Consider the following 16,186-nt stretch of genomic DNA (forward strand, 5'->3'; position numbering starts at 1 on the left):
GTGTGCCCACGTCAAAGATATAGAGTGGTTGGCCTACTGGAACGTGAGATGGGACATGTGCAGTTTGTCTCTGTGGCATGGATACTTACCTGCAGCGCTCGACTATCGGTGTGTGGTGGGGGAAGAGGGAGGCCCAATTAACTATAGAGGTACAATGGCTGTTATATGTGTGGAGGAGGAGAGAGGCCTACCTCATGTATTAAGGAGATCGATCTGCCTCATGTATTAAGGGAGATCGATTGACATCCATGCATATGTGCAGGAGATGAATAAGGTTGGGAGAGAGACAGAGCTAGAGTGTTGGAGGGGGTGGTAGTGGAGTTGCTTCTAAGAAATGGTGGGATAGGCTTGCTAGACAAACGGAGGGCACGCCCGCAATATCAATAAGAGAGGAGATGGCTGCTTGTTGTCTGTGCACGTGCGTGTGAGAGACGGGTCAAGAGGCATGCACGAATGATGAGGGGGGACGATGTGGCTGTGGTAAGCAGACGTAACTACATAGGAAGATCAATCGCCCTTTGTAAGAGAAAGGAGAGACATAACTTGTGAGGTACGTCGATCGATGGGGGGGTAGTTAAAGTCGATCTAGGTATATGTTGGGAGATCGATCGGTATACATGCATGTGTGTGTTAGAAGCAAATGAGGCACGAGGAGAAGGATAGAGAGAGAGAGGGATGCATGTAGGAGGTGGTACGAGAGGCATACTATATCGAGGGGGAGGAGTGTGCAAGTACGAGAACAATGAAAAGAGTGGTGGGAGTGAGTCATGGATGGTGAAAAGAGAAGAGGGGAAGCTTGTGTTTGTGCTAGGCACACCTGGCTAGAGAGGCATATCGATTGATGTGTGCCGTAAAGAAGGAGCTGGGGGGCCTACACACACCGTGGGTGAACGACCTAAACTAAAAAGACGAATTTGCGCGATGGAGCTAGAGAATGCTGAGGGAGGGTGAGAGGGATGCGGGCGTGTGCATGCACAAGAGAAAATTAGCGCTAGCTACAAAGATAAGAGGGTTATGTGGGTGTAAAAGACGAATAGAGATCATATATACTTCATTATAAAAAGCGAATTCGGATATTTGAAGAATTTATCATAGTGTTTCAAACCGACGGATGTGTGAATATATATAACGATGATACACATGGTGTGGTTATGAACATGGTATACTACATTTAATATGTTTTATCTCTACTCTTATAAAAAACGGAGTTGTTGATGATGGTGTGCCTGCCATCCTACATTATAGGCCGTCTGATTTATATCTGACGGATAGCAAGGAAACTATGATGGTTGAAGTTGGCAACAATCATGATTGTAGATTCTTATTGAAATAGAGAAACAAATTCAAATTTAGTTCGAATTGCAGCGGTAGTATAGACATTTGGAATGCACTAAAATGTTGGTATGAGTAGGTTACATGCATTATACAACAAGCAAAAAAATTTAATCGGACATAACATGGATTCATACTCCCTCCTTCCATCTATATAGGGCGTAATGAGATTTTTAAGACCGCCTTTGACTATTGACAAGATTAATAGTACATGACATGCAAAATGTGAAAATTATATCATTGAAAGAACCTTTCACAAACGAATTTAACGGTGTGCTTTGTGTAAGTTGCATGTCATATATCATTGCTCTAATATTTGGTCAAATTTAGTATCGAAAAACGCATTAGGCCCTATATAGATGGAAGGAGGGAGTAGCTTTGAATAGCATTTGTATAGTAAAACGGGGCAAGACTCTCTCTTTGTGTGGTGTGAATAGTTTTTATTTTTTTTTCATTTTTTTGGTTGAGAGAAGTGCGAATTGATTTGGTACGTACAAGTACAATATTACTACACGTTAGGCTTGTCCCTAAAATTCAACACGCGTTTTATTATATCCTGAAAATTCAGATATCGTGCTCCCAAAACTGGCGTCTTCACAACCCGCGCCTTGCTATCTCAAAATTACAACGCGCGCGAAAACTCCCTCTAGCAGCCAAATCCCGACACGCGAAATCCTCCTTCTAACCCTGAGCCAAAAGGGCCGCTAGTTCAAATCGGTGGGGGTACTTTTGTAACACACCCTATATTTTGGACAAGCGCGTTCCTAAGTAATGCTTCACCCCCTCCCATCGCCCCCTTTTTTCCATTCGAAATCCCAGGCCGCCATAACCTCTCCGCTCCAGCCGCGAAACCCCACCCTCCTCCGTCCGCCACGTCACCGCTGCCCCGTCGACGACGTCATCCAACGCAACAGCTCGACGTCCCTCGTCCACCTCCCCGGATGAGGATCCTCGTCCATCTCATCGTCCCGCCGGTTCAGCCGCCCCTCCTTCCACCTCCAAGGAGCTGCTCCGATGATCGCCTCGTCTATCGCAGCTGCTCCATCCCCACAGCGCCGCCTTAACCTGCTCCACCGGAACCGAAGCATCCTCACCGACTCCTCGGACGGAGCCGAGGCCTACTCGGTGCCACCAAAGAGGTTGTACACTCATCGCGTCGCACCTTCTCCTTAACTCAACCTCCCGACGCCGACGGTGCTCCATCCCGCACCCCCATGGAGCGGCTACCTTGAAGCCGGCGCCGCGGGCGACATCTCCACGGCGGCTCTCCCCCAGTGCGAGGCCCCTTCGGCGGCGGCATCCATACCAGCCGGATCTGCTGCTGCTGCTCCGGCTCTCGCTCGATCGCTCGCTCGCCCAGCTGCTGTTGCTGCTCTCCCCCTCGCTTGTGCTGCTGCTCTGCTCCGATTAAGCCACACTTCAGTCGACTGAATCAACTTTTGGGTCAGTCGATTTTCAGGGGTTGGAGGGCTCGCCGGAGTTAAGGAAGAACCACCTACAGCGGGGACGGGGGCTCGCCGCAGAGGTACCCCACTATCTATCTTAGGGTTCAGGGTGGGGGCGGGGGGCCTAGAGGGCTGGCCGGGGCGGCGGTGGCGAGTTGTTTTGGGGCGGCGAGGCGGCGCTGGGGCCAGCGGTTCGGCCGGTGGTGGCTTGCGGCTCAGGGGGGTGCATGTTGAAAATGAACTGCACGCCCTCCCTAAACTACATGTCAAGTGCCTCTCTGCTACCATTGCATTCAGTTTCGACAATAGCATTCAGATTCCACAGTAAATTTCAGTTTCGACAGTTAAGTTCAGAGTCAACAGTTTTTACCTCATTTGTTGTAGTCAGGTGGTTTTTGGTGATGTTAATTTTACATCCATTTTACATCATCTATTGAAGATGCTACTAGAATCCCACCTGAGATTGACGATGTCTGTCTTGTGCTGCTTCAACCTTGACGTCTTACGGCTCACCGGAGCTGCTCCAACGACAGAACGATCCGTCACAACAGAGCAGTGCCCTGGACACCGTCTACAGATTCCTCGGATCTTCCTCCACACCTCCGACAGCCACCTCTGCCTCAACTACTTCAGTGACCAACCCAATGATGCTGAGGTCGACACGGCTACGGCAAAGAGGTTGTACACTTGTTGCATCACTTATTACTATACATTCACATCGATCCATTAGGGCTATTTTGGTTCAACGGAAAAACATCGATCCACTAGTTGTTACCATCACTCTAAATTTCTGCATGCTCTCCTTACATAATCTCACCATATATTTTTCGTATGCATGTCAGATATTGTACACAGTCATGCTGAACATGTAGAGAAAAAGAGAAGAGTTTTGCGCGGCAATACAATGACATGCAGACATCGCTCCATGGTGGGTTCAATGGCAAACCCTCCCCACCATTCTCCAGATTGTAATCCAGAGGAAGATATCTGTTCTGAGGCGGATTCGGATGCCGCTGACCACTCCTATTTACCCCCAAGGTGTTTGCTCTACCTTGGCATGATGATGTTAGTCATATCATGCATATGTTGCCTTGTAGTGCCTACTTTTGACATCATACATGTCATCTGCTTAGTTTAGACATGTTCTGTAATGCCACCTGTTTAGTTTCTATATCATATATGAGAATTATGCAGTCTCATGTCTTTTAGCCAGTCATAATATATGTGAAATGTGCAATGCCATCCTGTTTAACTAGGCATCATATATTTGAATGATATCTTGCCCATCCTTTTCTTCATTACATTTCCATTTGTCGGCAATGTTTGTACATTAAACTACTCTTCCTGTGAATCAACCATTTGGGTGGGAGATGAAAAAATCTGGACTGAAAACAAGGCCTTTAGAGCAGACAGTGCTACCTATCGAAGCAGATCTCTTGTTGGGTCCCGATAGCTCCTCAGAGATGGATTCGGAGACAGATGACCAGTCCTATTCCCCCACTGAGGTGTATGCTCAAACTTGGCACGGTTATACTGCTCACATCATGCATACGGTGTCTTGCATTGCATAGTTTAGACATCATATACACAATATTCAACCCCATGTTCTTAGTTCAGACATCATATCGAATGGCCTCTGTTTAGCATATAAATCACATATGTGAATTAAATGATGCGATCCTGATTACTTAGATAACATGTAGGTGAATTATGTCATGCGATCATGTTTAGTTATTCATCATATCTTTGAATTATGTTATGCTATGCTATCCAGTTTAGATAGACATCATATATGTGAAATTATGTCATGCTATCCGTTTTAGTTAAACAATATACATGTCAACTATTTCATGCCCTCTTTTTTCCACACCATCTATTGCATCTGTCTCTCATACAATGTCTGTACATTCAACTATGTTTCCTGTTTATCAGCCATTTGAATTGGAGCGGGTGATGCCAGTATCTAGCGGACTAAAAACACGGTCTTTAAATAAAACAATGCTACCTCTTGGTGAAGATAGCACCCCAGTTGTACATGCACAAGAACCAGCCCTACCACACATAACACAAACTCTCACAGATTGTATCCCTACTACGATGGACAGAGAACCAGCTTCACCCAATCTAACCCCAACCCTAGCCGATAGTAACCCAGTTCCTGTTGACACATCACCATCTCCACCACAGAGCTCCCAAACAAGAGCAGTTAGTAAGGCAGCTCCAGTGCCCATAGGGCCAGTACTATCACGACAAACCCCAACTCCACCAGTTAGTACGCCTATTCCTGTGGAGGAAGCACAACCAGCTAGTCGTAGTTTAGCATCTATCGCATTTGATGTTGTTAAATCGTATGTGCGTATCTTCCCATCTTGGAAATATTATACTGAAGATGAAGGAAAATGCCAGTTGTAGGTGTTTGTCCAGGAGTTATGTGTAAGTAATGTTATTCATGGCAATTACTTTGCTTCGTCCCATACATCCTACCTCCATGATGGTTATAATATAGCAAATTTTCCCATTTTTCTCTATAGAGAAGGACCGATTTGGAAACTCAGGATGAGATAACCTGTGCTAATACCTCTGCTATCTTCAAGAATGCTTGGTGGCAGTATCGGAATTACCTGAAGAAAACGTACTTCACCGGCAAAGAAACTCATCAAATTCCCTTACGTTCTCCTGAGACACATTTACTGGACGATGACTGGGAACGCCTTGTTCTGTACTGGTCCCGAACCAAGAATGTGGTAAGGTCTATGAGCTCATTTTCTATTTTGAAGTATTATATTCTTGCATCTTACTGTACTCTGTTCATGTAGAACAAGTGCCTAAACCTGAAGAACAACTGTTCTAATTTAAGATTCCATTGATACCATAGGACATAGATATATGTTTGTTTGATGCTTTTATTATGTACTAGTACTTGGAAATAGAAGACTTGGTAGTTTAATCCTGTCCACCTTACTAATGAACTGGTTCACCGAAATGAGTTTCATATACTAGTACATGCTAAACTTGTTATGTGTCTGCTTGTTTCTTCTTTTAGAATGCTGACAGAATACTGGGGAAGAGTGCCTTATTAAGCAACGGTAAAGGAAGTAATGCAGATAAGGTTCAAGATAGTGACACATCCTGTCTTGGTTTAGTGTTGGAGTTACTGGCCACTACCGCTTGCACAAGCTATTCAAACTCACTGTCTGAATCAGTTTGGTTTCTTGAGTCTCAACTACAAGCTGAAAGACATCGATCAGCTGTGCTGTGACAAGAAGCGGAAGGACTCGGAAGTCCCTGGAGCATTCAGATACATACTTTCTGGTGCAACAGCAAGCGTTGGAGGATTTTAACGCCAAACAGGACAAAGCTAATCAGCTTGCTAAGCTTATTGCCAGCATGGTGGATACCTAGGATAACGTTTCTTGAGCTCTTCTGAAGTTGTTTCAGTTATGCTCTTGTTTTGCTGCCGCGTTTATTTGCACTGGTGGCCAATTTTGACGGCCAGTGTATATGATATGCTGCTTTGTTCCCTATATTTGCACTGGTGGCGAACTTTGATGCCCAGTGGATGTAATATGTGTAATAGCTGTGATAGACTAGCGCTAGTTTCCTGCTTATTTATTTCCTTGTTGTCTTGTTTATTTGTTTGCTTGTAGTCATTGCAGTTCTTTTTCCACGGTTAACTAGTGGCTGCAATAACCTATTTTTTAAAATTAGGCCACAATAACCATGGGCTAATATTTACTGTAGTGACACTGGGCCTCCTACGGGCCATAGAAACAATGGGCCTTCTATGGGCCGTAGAAACAGTAGGCCTTCTACGGGCCATAGAAACAATGGGCCTTCTACGGGTCGTATCATCAATGGGCCTTATATGGGCCGTATGATCGATTGGCCAAACATGAGCCAATAACAGGCCGCATTATGGCCGTAAACGGGCTAGAGTTGGAATCGTCCGTTCATGGGCCGACCGTAACGGGCCATCGTTAATGGGCCGTATTTGATGACGCTATGAAAACGGTCCAATGTATTAACGGACCACAAACGGGCCGACTGTAACCACGGGCTGAATTTGGCCCACAAGCAGAAAATGACAGTAACGGGCCGTAAGTAAACGAATGTTGGAAATGAGCCCAAGAATAAATGGGCTCTAAGAAGGCCAAAAGATACATGGGCTGGAAACGGCCCAACGGAATAACGGGCCGTTAATGGGTATAAAGTGATACACTATTCATTACGGGCCAGTTTCACCACGGGCCGTTAATGGGTGTAAAGTGATACACTGTTCATTACGGACCAGTTTCACCACGGGCCGTTAATAGGCCAAGAGTTACATAGGGCCTCATATGGGTCGAAAGACGTCATGGGCCATACATGGGCCAGAAGTGAAAACGGGTTGGAATCATATTGGATGGTCCAGATGACGCTACTGGGCCTAATTCGGATAGGGCGTAACAGGCCTTGGGTTAGCGGGTTGTAAATGGGCTATATGCAAGCAGGCCGTTAACAGGCTTTCCATGGGCCGGCCCGCCACCTTTTGACCAAGTCAAATGGGCCCGCCTTTTCACAGGAATGGGCCTCTGTTGGGCCGTGCCACGTGTCGACGTATCATAAGCGCCTTCCGTCCAATGAGTGGTTGACATCTGTCCCAACGATGAGCCGACACGTGTTTCCTCTAGCCAATGATGATTTTACACATGGAAAATCCTCATTGGTCGGGGCTGTTAACGGGTTATCGGATCCAAAACCCGACCCGATAGCTTAACGACGTTCCGTTACGATGGATGCCACGTGTCGGTCACCCTTGACGAAAGCACTTCTGTGACGCGCGATTTATCGTCATGGAAGTGGACACTTCTGTGATGATAATTTTGGTAATGTCATGGAACACTTCTACGACAGCACAGGTATGACTATCTTGATTCTGTCATAAATTTGTCATGGATGTACATGCATGACAAAAAAGCGACCTACTGTGACAAACACGTATCATCACGTAAGTGTATTTTTTTTGTGGTGCTATGCCCCTCCATCTTAGAGATGGCATCTTCATGAGCTTCGATCATGTCATTGGCTTCACCAAGTTGTTCCAAGAGAGCAACGAAGTGCTTCTTGGATTTGCCCTTGAGTTTGCCCATAAAGGACTCAAACTCATTCTCCTCCACATTAGGTCCATCATGTTCATCAATGCAATCCGTCAAAGAAGGATTATTAATGATGGTAGTTTTGATGTTGGGAGTTACCTTGTTGGTGGCTTTAGCCATGAGGCACTTGGCGGTAATGCTCTCATTGGGTGAGTCGAAGAGTGACACTCGTGGAGTTGTTGCAATGGCAACGGAGGCCATGGCAACCAACTCATCCTCATCATCCTCATCATCATCATCATTGTACTCTTCTTGTACCACCAATGCTTTGGGAAGAGTCTTCTTGGTGAAGTTGCTCTTGTTTGGGAAAGACTTGGCTTTATCCTTTCAGATGAGCTTGCCACCATTGTCTTCCCGCTTCTCATACGGGCACTCCGCAACAAAATGGCTCACATTGCCACAATTATAGCAAGTCCTCACATTTGCTTGCCCTTCATGCCACCTGAGTTGTTCTTGTTGAAGTTGGGCCTGGAGTTTTTCTTGCTCCAACATTGCCTTGAAGCAAGAGCCATGTGTTCATGATCGGCATACTTTGTATCTTCGGGGTTGCTCTCCTCTTCTTCTTCGTCATCCTCTTCTTCCACACTAACCCTGGCCTTTAATGCAAGGTTGGGCTTCTTTGCTCTTTGAGAACGTAGCACCGCATTGTCGGCGGTCTTGTCCAAGATTCTCATGGCCACAAACTCATCCAACATTTCACTTGAGGACAAAGTGTGGAAGTCCGGCCTCTGACGAATGACGGAGGACATGGCCTTGTGGTAAGGCATCATTGCCTTGAGGAATTTGTGCTTGATCCAATTGTCATCCGTGTCCTTGCTCCCATGATCTCGGAGTGAGACCGTGAGTTTGGTTACTCTCCGATAAAGCTCACGAGGTTCTTCATCTTCTTTCATTGCAAACTCATCGGCTTCATCTTGAACTACTTCATAGTTGGAGCGTTGAATGCTTGCGCTTCCTCGGTAGAGGGAGACAACACAAAGCCATGCATCTTTGGCCAAGGCGTAGGGCCGAAGATGAGGGAGATCTTCGGGTGGAATTGCATCTTGGATGATGAAGAGAGCATTCTCATTGAATTGATTATCCGCGGGTTCTCTAGGGGTGAAGTTGCTTGAGTCATGCAGATAGAAACCTTCTTCAATGATTCTCCAAAGATTAGTATTCACATGATTTAAATGACGCTTAAAGCGATAAACCCAAGAATCAAAGTCCTCATTTTTCACAATCTTAGGGGGAGGACCGGCATGATTCAAATGAGTAGAGGGAATCGGTCCACCATACACAAGTGGAGGTTCCACATGGGCAAAGATGCCGGTGCCATTCTTACCAGTAGACGAAGGAGCTTTTTCACTAATAGCATCCCCCTTGTCGGAGTTAGCATCCGTCACCTAGTAAATGGGATCACCCACTTTCAAAGGTGCGGTGGATAGTTTAAGCCCTTCTATGAATTTATTAAACATGCTTTCAACCTCGGCCGTCATGAAGGTTTTCAATGTTTCCAAGGCCACATTGAATTCCTCACGAGAGACCACGGTTTCCCCATCGCCCGTAGACGAGATCGGATTCACACCGGAGTGCTCCTCCACACCGTCTATGGTGTCAACCATACTCTTCGGACGACAAAGTCCTTAGTAAAGAGACAAGGCTCTGATACCAACTGAAAGGATCGATATAGTTGACTAGAGGGGGGGGGGTGAATAGGCAACCAATAATTTTTAGCTTTTCTTTACCAAATTAACCTTTGCATCAAAGTAGGTTGTCTAGATATGCAAGTAGGTGGGCAACCTATATGATGCAACAACAACAAGCACACAAGAAAGTAAGGTATATAACACAAATAAGCTTGCACAAGTAAAGGGACGAGATAACCAAGAGTGGAGCCAATGAAGACGAGGATGTGTTACCGAAGTTCCTTCCTTTTGAGGGGAAGTACGTCTCCGTTGGAGCGGTGTGGAGGCACAATGCTCCCCAAGAAGCCACTAGGGCCACCGTATTCTCCTCACGCCCTCACACAATGCGAGATGTCGTGATTCCAATATTGGTGCCCTTGGAGGCGGCAACCGGACCTTTACAAACAAGGTTGGGGCTCTCTCCACAACTTAATTGGAGGCTCTCAACGAAACCCCGGAGCTTCACCACAATGGAATGTGGCTCCGAGGTGACTTCAACCGTCTAGGGTGCTCAAACACCCAAGAGTAACAAAATCCACACAAGAAAGTATGGGGAAAGCAAATATCCTTTGGTGGAAGTGTAGATCTAGGTCTCCTCCTTCAATCCCTAACAAATCAACAAGTTTGAGTGGCTAGAGAGAGAGATCGGGCAAGAGAGCTTGAGTAGCATTAATGATGGAGTGAGAGAGGTCAAAGGTAGGTAAGGTAGGTGGAAGAAGCACCCTTATATAGCAACCCTAAAAATCAAACCGTTACTGCGTTTTCTGTACTACAGCGGCACAACCGCTCCTTGTCCCGTACAACCGGGACTCACGGTTTACGTGCAGAACCCTACCAGGCGGTACAACCGGGCGACCAGGCGGTAGTACCGGTTTAAGAGAACAACCGGACCAACCGCCCAGCCACCGCTCAACTACCGCATAGAAACAGTAGGGAGTCACCCCTGAGTGTGGTAGTCGAGCGTTACAGGACCGGTGCAACCGCTTGGCCTTGAGCGCTCGGGGTGGCTAAGTCCTGAGCAGTACAACCGCTCCGGGCACCGGTGGTACCGGTACGACCGGACCAACCGAGCCACCACCGCCCGAGTACCGCATCAAAACAGAAGTCTGACCGGTACTTGGCCGGAACAACCGCCCTAGTCATTGCTGAGCATGTTGGCGGTGCCACTGCCCGGAAGCAGCGGTACAACCGCTCGAACAAAACTGGTAAGCGTCAAGAACCAGCGGTACAACCGCTCCTAGAGAGCGGTACGACCGCTGGGAAGCCACAGTGAGCAGTAGGATAAGAAGGGAAGAGCTCTCTCACAACTAAGGCAATAGAGGGGTGAGGAAAGTGTACGTGAAAAGATTCCCCCAACTCTTTCCAATGTGGATTCCCTCTTGATAGTACGGGTTCCCTACGACGAAAGAGATAAAAAGCGAAGAAAAACTCCGTCTTCGATCTTTTCCTTCCAGAGATAATAGCTATCCAATGAAAGCCTAACCACCGAGAACCTGAAGCACTTAGCACAAGATTAGACCAACAAAGAGTTGTCATCATCATCCAAAACACAAAGTAGGGAAATGCCCTTACACTCTTGATGGGGATTCTTCTTTCGGTGGTGCTTCGTCGGTCGGATCGTGTGCTAAAAGATGATTTCCTTGCCCCTGCCCCCTCCCTTAAATAGCTCACGGGCCATCTAGATTTGAGGTTCATGTCACCGCTTCTGTTGTCCTTCTTTGGCCATCATGGAGATGGAAGAGAAGAGGATCCTAGGGCGATCTTAGTTCACATTCTAGCTGTCAATGCAGTTTGATCCTTGTCCTTGTCCCAACGGTGTTTGGATTGAGGCTACGACACGTTCCATGGCGGCAGTCGGCCTCTACTTCCTGCTATTACATCACTTGGTCGAATTGCAACCACTTGGCAATGTGGTCTCTTTACCTCCCGGCACAAAGTCGAATGGGAGGTTGTAGACCTTGGAGTGGGTGTAGCGGAGAGTTCCCCGACCCAAGTGGTGTAGTCCCCTATGGCGGTAAGCCTGGATCTGGGAGGAGGTTCCCAGGGACTGAATTCCTATCAAGCTTTGCAATATGGGGTTCTTTTGTAAAAAAATGAGGACGTGTCGTGTTTTGTTGTTAGTTTGGGGTCCTGGTGCTCAAAGTAAATTATGAAGGTAAATGTAAGGGCGTCTCCAAGATTGTGCATCAAATCAGACACACCAAACGTCCACATAACGTTTGGACGTGTCTACAAATAGCGCTTAGGGGGCGGCCATCTGCACCAACTGTTCACCCCTGTTTTTTTCCTATATCCAGAGCACGCAAAAATAATAAAAGAAATATCATCCTTCGTGCATAATCATGTTGTGCAAATATTCCGATGCAACAATAATTCAAATACAAATATTACTATCCAACATGTACTTTCCCAAAAAATAGTTCAAATTTGAAATTCAACTTGTTCGGACATATTCTTCAATAGTCGTATCCATCATCTTCGTTTCATTCTCATATCCGTCCTCATTTGACGAGGACGTATCAATGAACTCGGAGTAGAAGTACTTCTCATCCAGAACCATCGTATGGCTTGAAAGTAAGCAACATAATGTCAATAAATTTGGCTATGGCATTTGACCGAACATTTGCTGAGCGTGTCCGCCATGGACACAAATGTCGAGGGGCGGAGGGTACCTAGACGACACCTGGACCAGGGGTGGAATGGAGGCGGAAGTCCGGCAAGGCTTAGGCAGCAGAGTGACTGGTACAACAATGGTGTTGGTCTTAGAATACGCTGATACATAGTAAGGGGACGGGACATAGTGGGAAAACTAGGGCTTCAAGTGAGATTTTTGTGTGGTCCGTGAGTGTCAGAGGCTTACGTGGCATATGTCCCGGAGCTCGCAAACCTGCCCCGACTTTGCTTCCGGTTTATGTGATTTCGAACGTCCCGAATCATGCTGCGGACGTTTGATGCACGATTTTGGATGATCTAACATGTCTGGACAGCACGGACCAGACATTGGCGGGTTTTTAATGCACGGCGTTGGAGAGTTGCCCTTCTGCAGCGTTTTGGGTCCTTCTGGGTACGTGTGGCAGCGTGTTAAAAGAGAAAGAGAGAGAGAGAGAATAGCTGCGTAATTGGCACGTGTGGCAGCCGCCATCTGGGTACGTAGACGTACGTACTACGAGAATCCAAGTCGAAAGTCCTTTGAAGTGAGTGACGGAGCGAGTGAAACGACACGTAAGATTGCTGACAAGTTTAACCCAATGCACATCAGCAGAGACTGAACACATGTCCAGCACATGGGGCCATCGTCTTCTTGTCTGCAGAAACGTGCAAAGAGCAACGTCGAACGTCGACCCACCCTGGTAGGCCTGCATGCAATACATGCACACGTGTCCCGCACGAAACCATGATCGGATGCATGAGCATGGGCACACGACGCGTACAGGGCGGCCACCCCGATTCTCGCTAGCCATGATGCAGTCGCCCCAAGTTTTTGCCGTCTCTGGCATGCCTCATCCCCTGCTTAATTTGACAGCTGATGCCTGATACGATGCATTGCTACTCTCTGGATCAGCGACCTCTCAGCCCAACACGTACGTTCGCCGGTCAGACTCCCGGCGCCGGCGTCCGGCCGGTCTATGGGCGTCGGTCCAAACGTGGGCCGCGGCTCCCATGAGTGCATGTGAGCCAGAACCTAGAAAGTTGGAATCCTTCACGTACGTTGCTAAAGCGTCTGGTCTCGCCCGGCTTACCACTCACTCCTACCACCAATCTTTTCAACGTTGCCAATCCCGGCCGGAGCATGTCATGTCATGTCACACGATCCACGGCCCGGAGCACTATATAACCTGCGCGCCACAGGCCACAATGGAGACATCAATTGGAGAGCACACTAGGAAAGCACATAGGCAGTGCTGATCTATCCTCATCGATCGATCCATCCATCGTGGCCGGCCACAGCCATTAAGCCGACCCGTCCATCCGTCGAGCGCCGTCGCCATCGCGCGTTTATCGCCGTCCGGTGGATCGTGGAGGCCGCATAAGTACCACGCCTCCAGCCGCTAGCCTGCGCCGGTAGCTTGCCAGCCAGGGAGAGAGGGAAGCAAAAACCATGCCGTCGTCTCCGACCTCGGTCCACTGGCTGAGCCTGGTGGGGAGCGTCTGGCTGCAGACCATCAACGGCCCCAACTCCGACTTCCCCGTCTACTCGTCGGAGCTCAAGACGGTCAAGGGCATCTCCCAGGTGCAGCTCAACTTCCTCGCCTTCGCCTCCGACGCCGGGAAGCTCTTCGGCTGGTTCGCCGGCGTCGCCGCGCTCTACGTGCCTCTCTGGCTCGTGGCCGTCGTCGGCGCCGCCTTCGGGCTCGTGGGGTACGGCGTGCAGTTCCTGTTCCTGGACAGCCCCCGGCTCGCCTACTGGCACCTGTTCGCGCTCACCTCCCTCGCCGGCAACGGCATCTGCTGGATCAACACCGTCTGCTACCTCCTCTGCATCAACAACTTCCCCTCCGACAGCCGCGTCGCCGTCAGCCTCGCCACCAGCTACCTCGGCCTCAGCGCCAAGTTCTACACCACCATGGAAGACACGCTCAAGGGGCTCCGCTACTCCCAGGCCAAGAAGTACCTGCTCCTCAATGCCGTCGTGCCCATGCTCGTCACCCTCCTCGTGGTGCCGTCGCTCCGGGTGGTGAAGCCCGGGAGCGGCAAGAGGACCGACTTCGGGTTCTTCGCCATGTTCGCCATCACCCTGGCCACCGGAGCGTGCGCCGTCCGGGGCAGCATCGGGTCCAAGTCCCTCGGGGTCTCGTCCAAGGAGCACCTGATCAGCCTCTACGTGATGCTCGCCGTCCCGATCCTGATCCCGGTGGCGCTGAGGGTCCGGGAGAGCATGGCCAAGATACGGGCGGCGGCCAACAAGAGGGTGCACAGAGTGCACGACCTCGGCGAGAACGGCATGTGCTGGCTCAACAAGGAGATTGAGGTGGGCACCAACGTCAAGGAGGAGGAGGAGGAGGTGAAGGAGGCCGGCAGCGTGGAGCATGGAGGTCAGGAGGAGCTCGGCGGCCTCGGGCTGCTACGGAGGCTCGACTTCTGGATGTACTTCTTCAGCTACATGTTCAGTGGCACGCTGGGCCTGGTCTTCCTCAACAACCTGGGCCAGATCGCCGACTCCCGCGGCCTCGGCGACCCCTCCACTCTGGTCTCCCTGTCGTCCTCCTTCGGATTCCTCGGCCGCCTCCTTCCCGCCTTCCTGGACTACTACACCGCAAAGTGAGCCCACCTCACTCGCTCTGTTCTCTTCATCGTCACTTTGAATATTGTGTAGTCTTTGTTTATTATTACTGTACTTGGTAGTAGATTCTGACTAGATGATGTTCTGACTTGAGCAGGAGCGGCTACTCGATATCGAGGACGGCGTCGATGGCGTCGCTGATGGCGCCGATGGCCGGGGCCTTCTTCCTGCTGATGGACCCGAGGGACATGCTGCTGTACACGAGCACGGCGGTGATCGGGACGTGCACGGGCGCCATCACGTCGGTGGCGGTGTCGGCGACGAGCGAGCTGTTCGGCACCAAGAACTTCGGGGTGAACCACAACGTGCTGGTGGCCAACATCCCCGTCGGCTCGCTCTGCTTCGGCTACCTCGCCGGGTTCCTCTACCAGCGGGAGGCGCGCGGGGGCAACCGCTGCGTCGGCGCCGCCTGCTACCGGGACACCTTCCTGCTCTGGGGCCTCACGTGCGCCGTCGGGACGGCGCTCTGCGCCGCCCTCTACGCGCGCTCCGGCAAGAGGAGCGGCGCTAACAAAGGACCGGAAGTTTCTGGTAGCGCAGGGGTGTAGCTCTAGGCGCCACATGATCGAGTGAATAAAAGAAAAGATCTCCGTAGCTAGGTGATGTAACATCTTTCTTGTTTCTTCCCCTTCTTTTTTCCACTAGGGAAACATTCTGTTTGTTTTGTTTGGTTAGTTTCTTGACTAAACTTCTCTGTAGAGGATCTGCGAAGCTCGACGCATGTAAAAGAACAACAGAGCACAAGCATATATATAGAACTGGATGCTGAAATTCACCGTTTGTTTGAATAAGGTTACCGGTGAATTCTCTGTTAAAATGGAACTTTGGATGCAAATTTTACAAGTTTTCTGTGAATCGTCGATCCAACCAGATTTCGAAACGTCGGGGTACATCTACCGGCAAGTTGTTATCAGGCATAAATAGACAGTTTGTTCGCCTGTCTCGACATGCCAAATGGAGTTCAGTTCAGTCTTTTTTTTTTGAAACGAGGCAAAAGACTTGCCATTTTCATTGATTAAGAAGAAGTAAGAATTGCCCGGTTAATTGACGGAAAACCGGACTAAAACCAATACAACCCAACCCATATAACATGGGCACCACCGGCCAACCTGGCCACCGACATGAAACATGAGCTGCAAAGAAGAAAAGACATCCGTCGGGGAGTCGCAAGCGTCATTGTCATCACCGGTTATCTCCGAACGGGCGACTCCGACTTCACCATAGAGCTCCACCAACAAGTCGCCCTCGCAAACAGCTACACAGCGCAATGACGGCACATGCCAACAGATGGCCACACGCGCCAACAACCGACAACTTCGACTTTGA

At 49.1% G+C, this 16,186-nt stretch overlaps 1 protein-coding gene across 1 annotated transcript; it reads left to right on the forward strand.

Annotated features, from left to right (window-relative positions):
* Positions 1–13,458: 13,458 nt before the first annotated feature.
* Positions 13,459–15,682, forward strand: LOC119283787 (protein NUCLEAR FUSION DEFECTIVE 4-like). The gene is made up of 2 exons (XM_037563194.1): positions 13,459–14,838; positions 14,958–15,682. Exons 1-2 carry the CDS (start codon positions 13,679–13,681, stop codon positions 15,406–15,408), a joined length of 1,611 nt encoding a protein of 536 aa, XP_037419091.1. The 5' UTR covers positions 13,459–13,678; the 3' UTR covers positions 15,409–15,682.
* The last annotated feature ends 504 nt before the right edge of the window (positions 15,683–16,186 follow it).

The sequence above is a fragment of the Triticum dicoccoides genome, chromosome 1A (genome assembly GCF_002162155.2).
Source record: "Triticum dicoccoides isolate Atlit2015 ecotype Zavitan chromosome 1A, WEW_v2.0, whole genome shotgun sequence".
Lineage (NCBI taxonomy): Eukaryota > Viridiplantae > Streptophyta > Magnoliopsida > Poales > Poaceae > Triticum > Triticum dicoccoides.

Coding starts and splice junctions, on each gene's coding strand:
- LOC119283787 (XM_037563194.1), top strand. CDS start 13,679: ATGCCGTCGTCTCCGACCTCGGTCCACTGGCTGAGCCTGGTGGGGAGC. Junction 14,839..14,957: donor CTGGACTACTACACCGCAAA/GTGAGCCCACCT, acceptor TGACTTGAGCAG/GAGCGGCTACTCGATATCGA.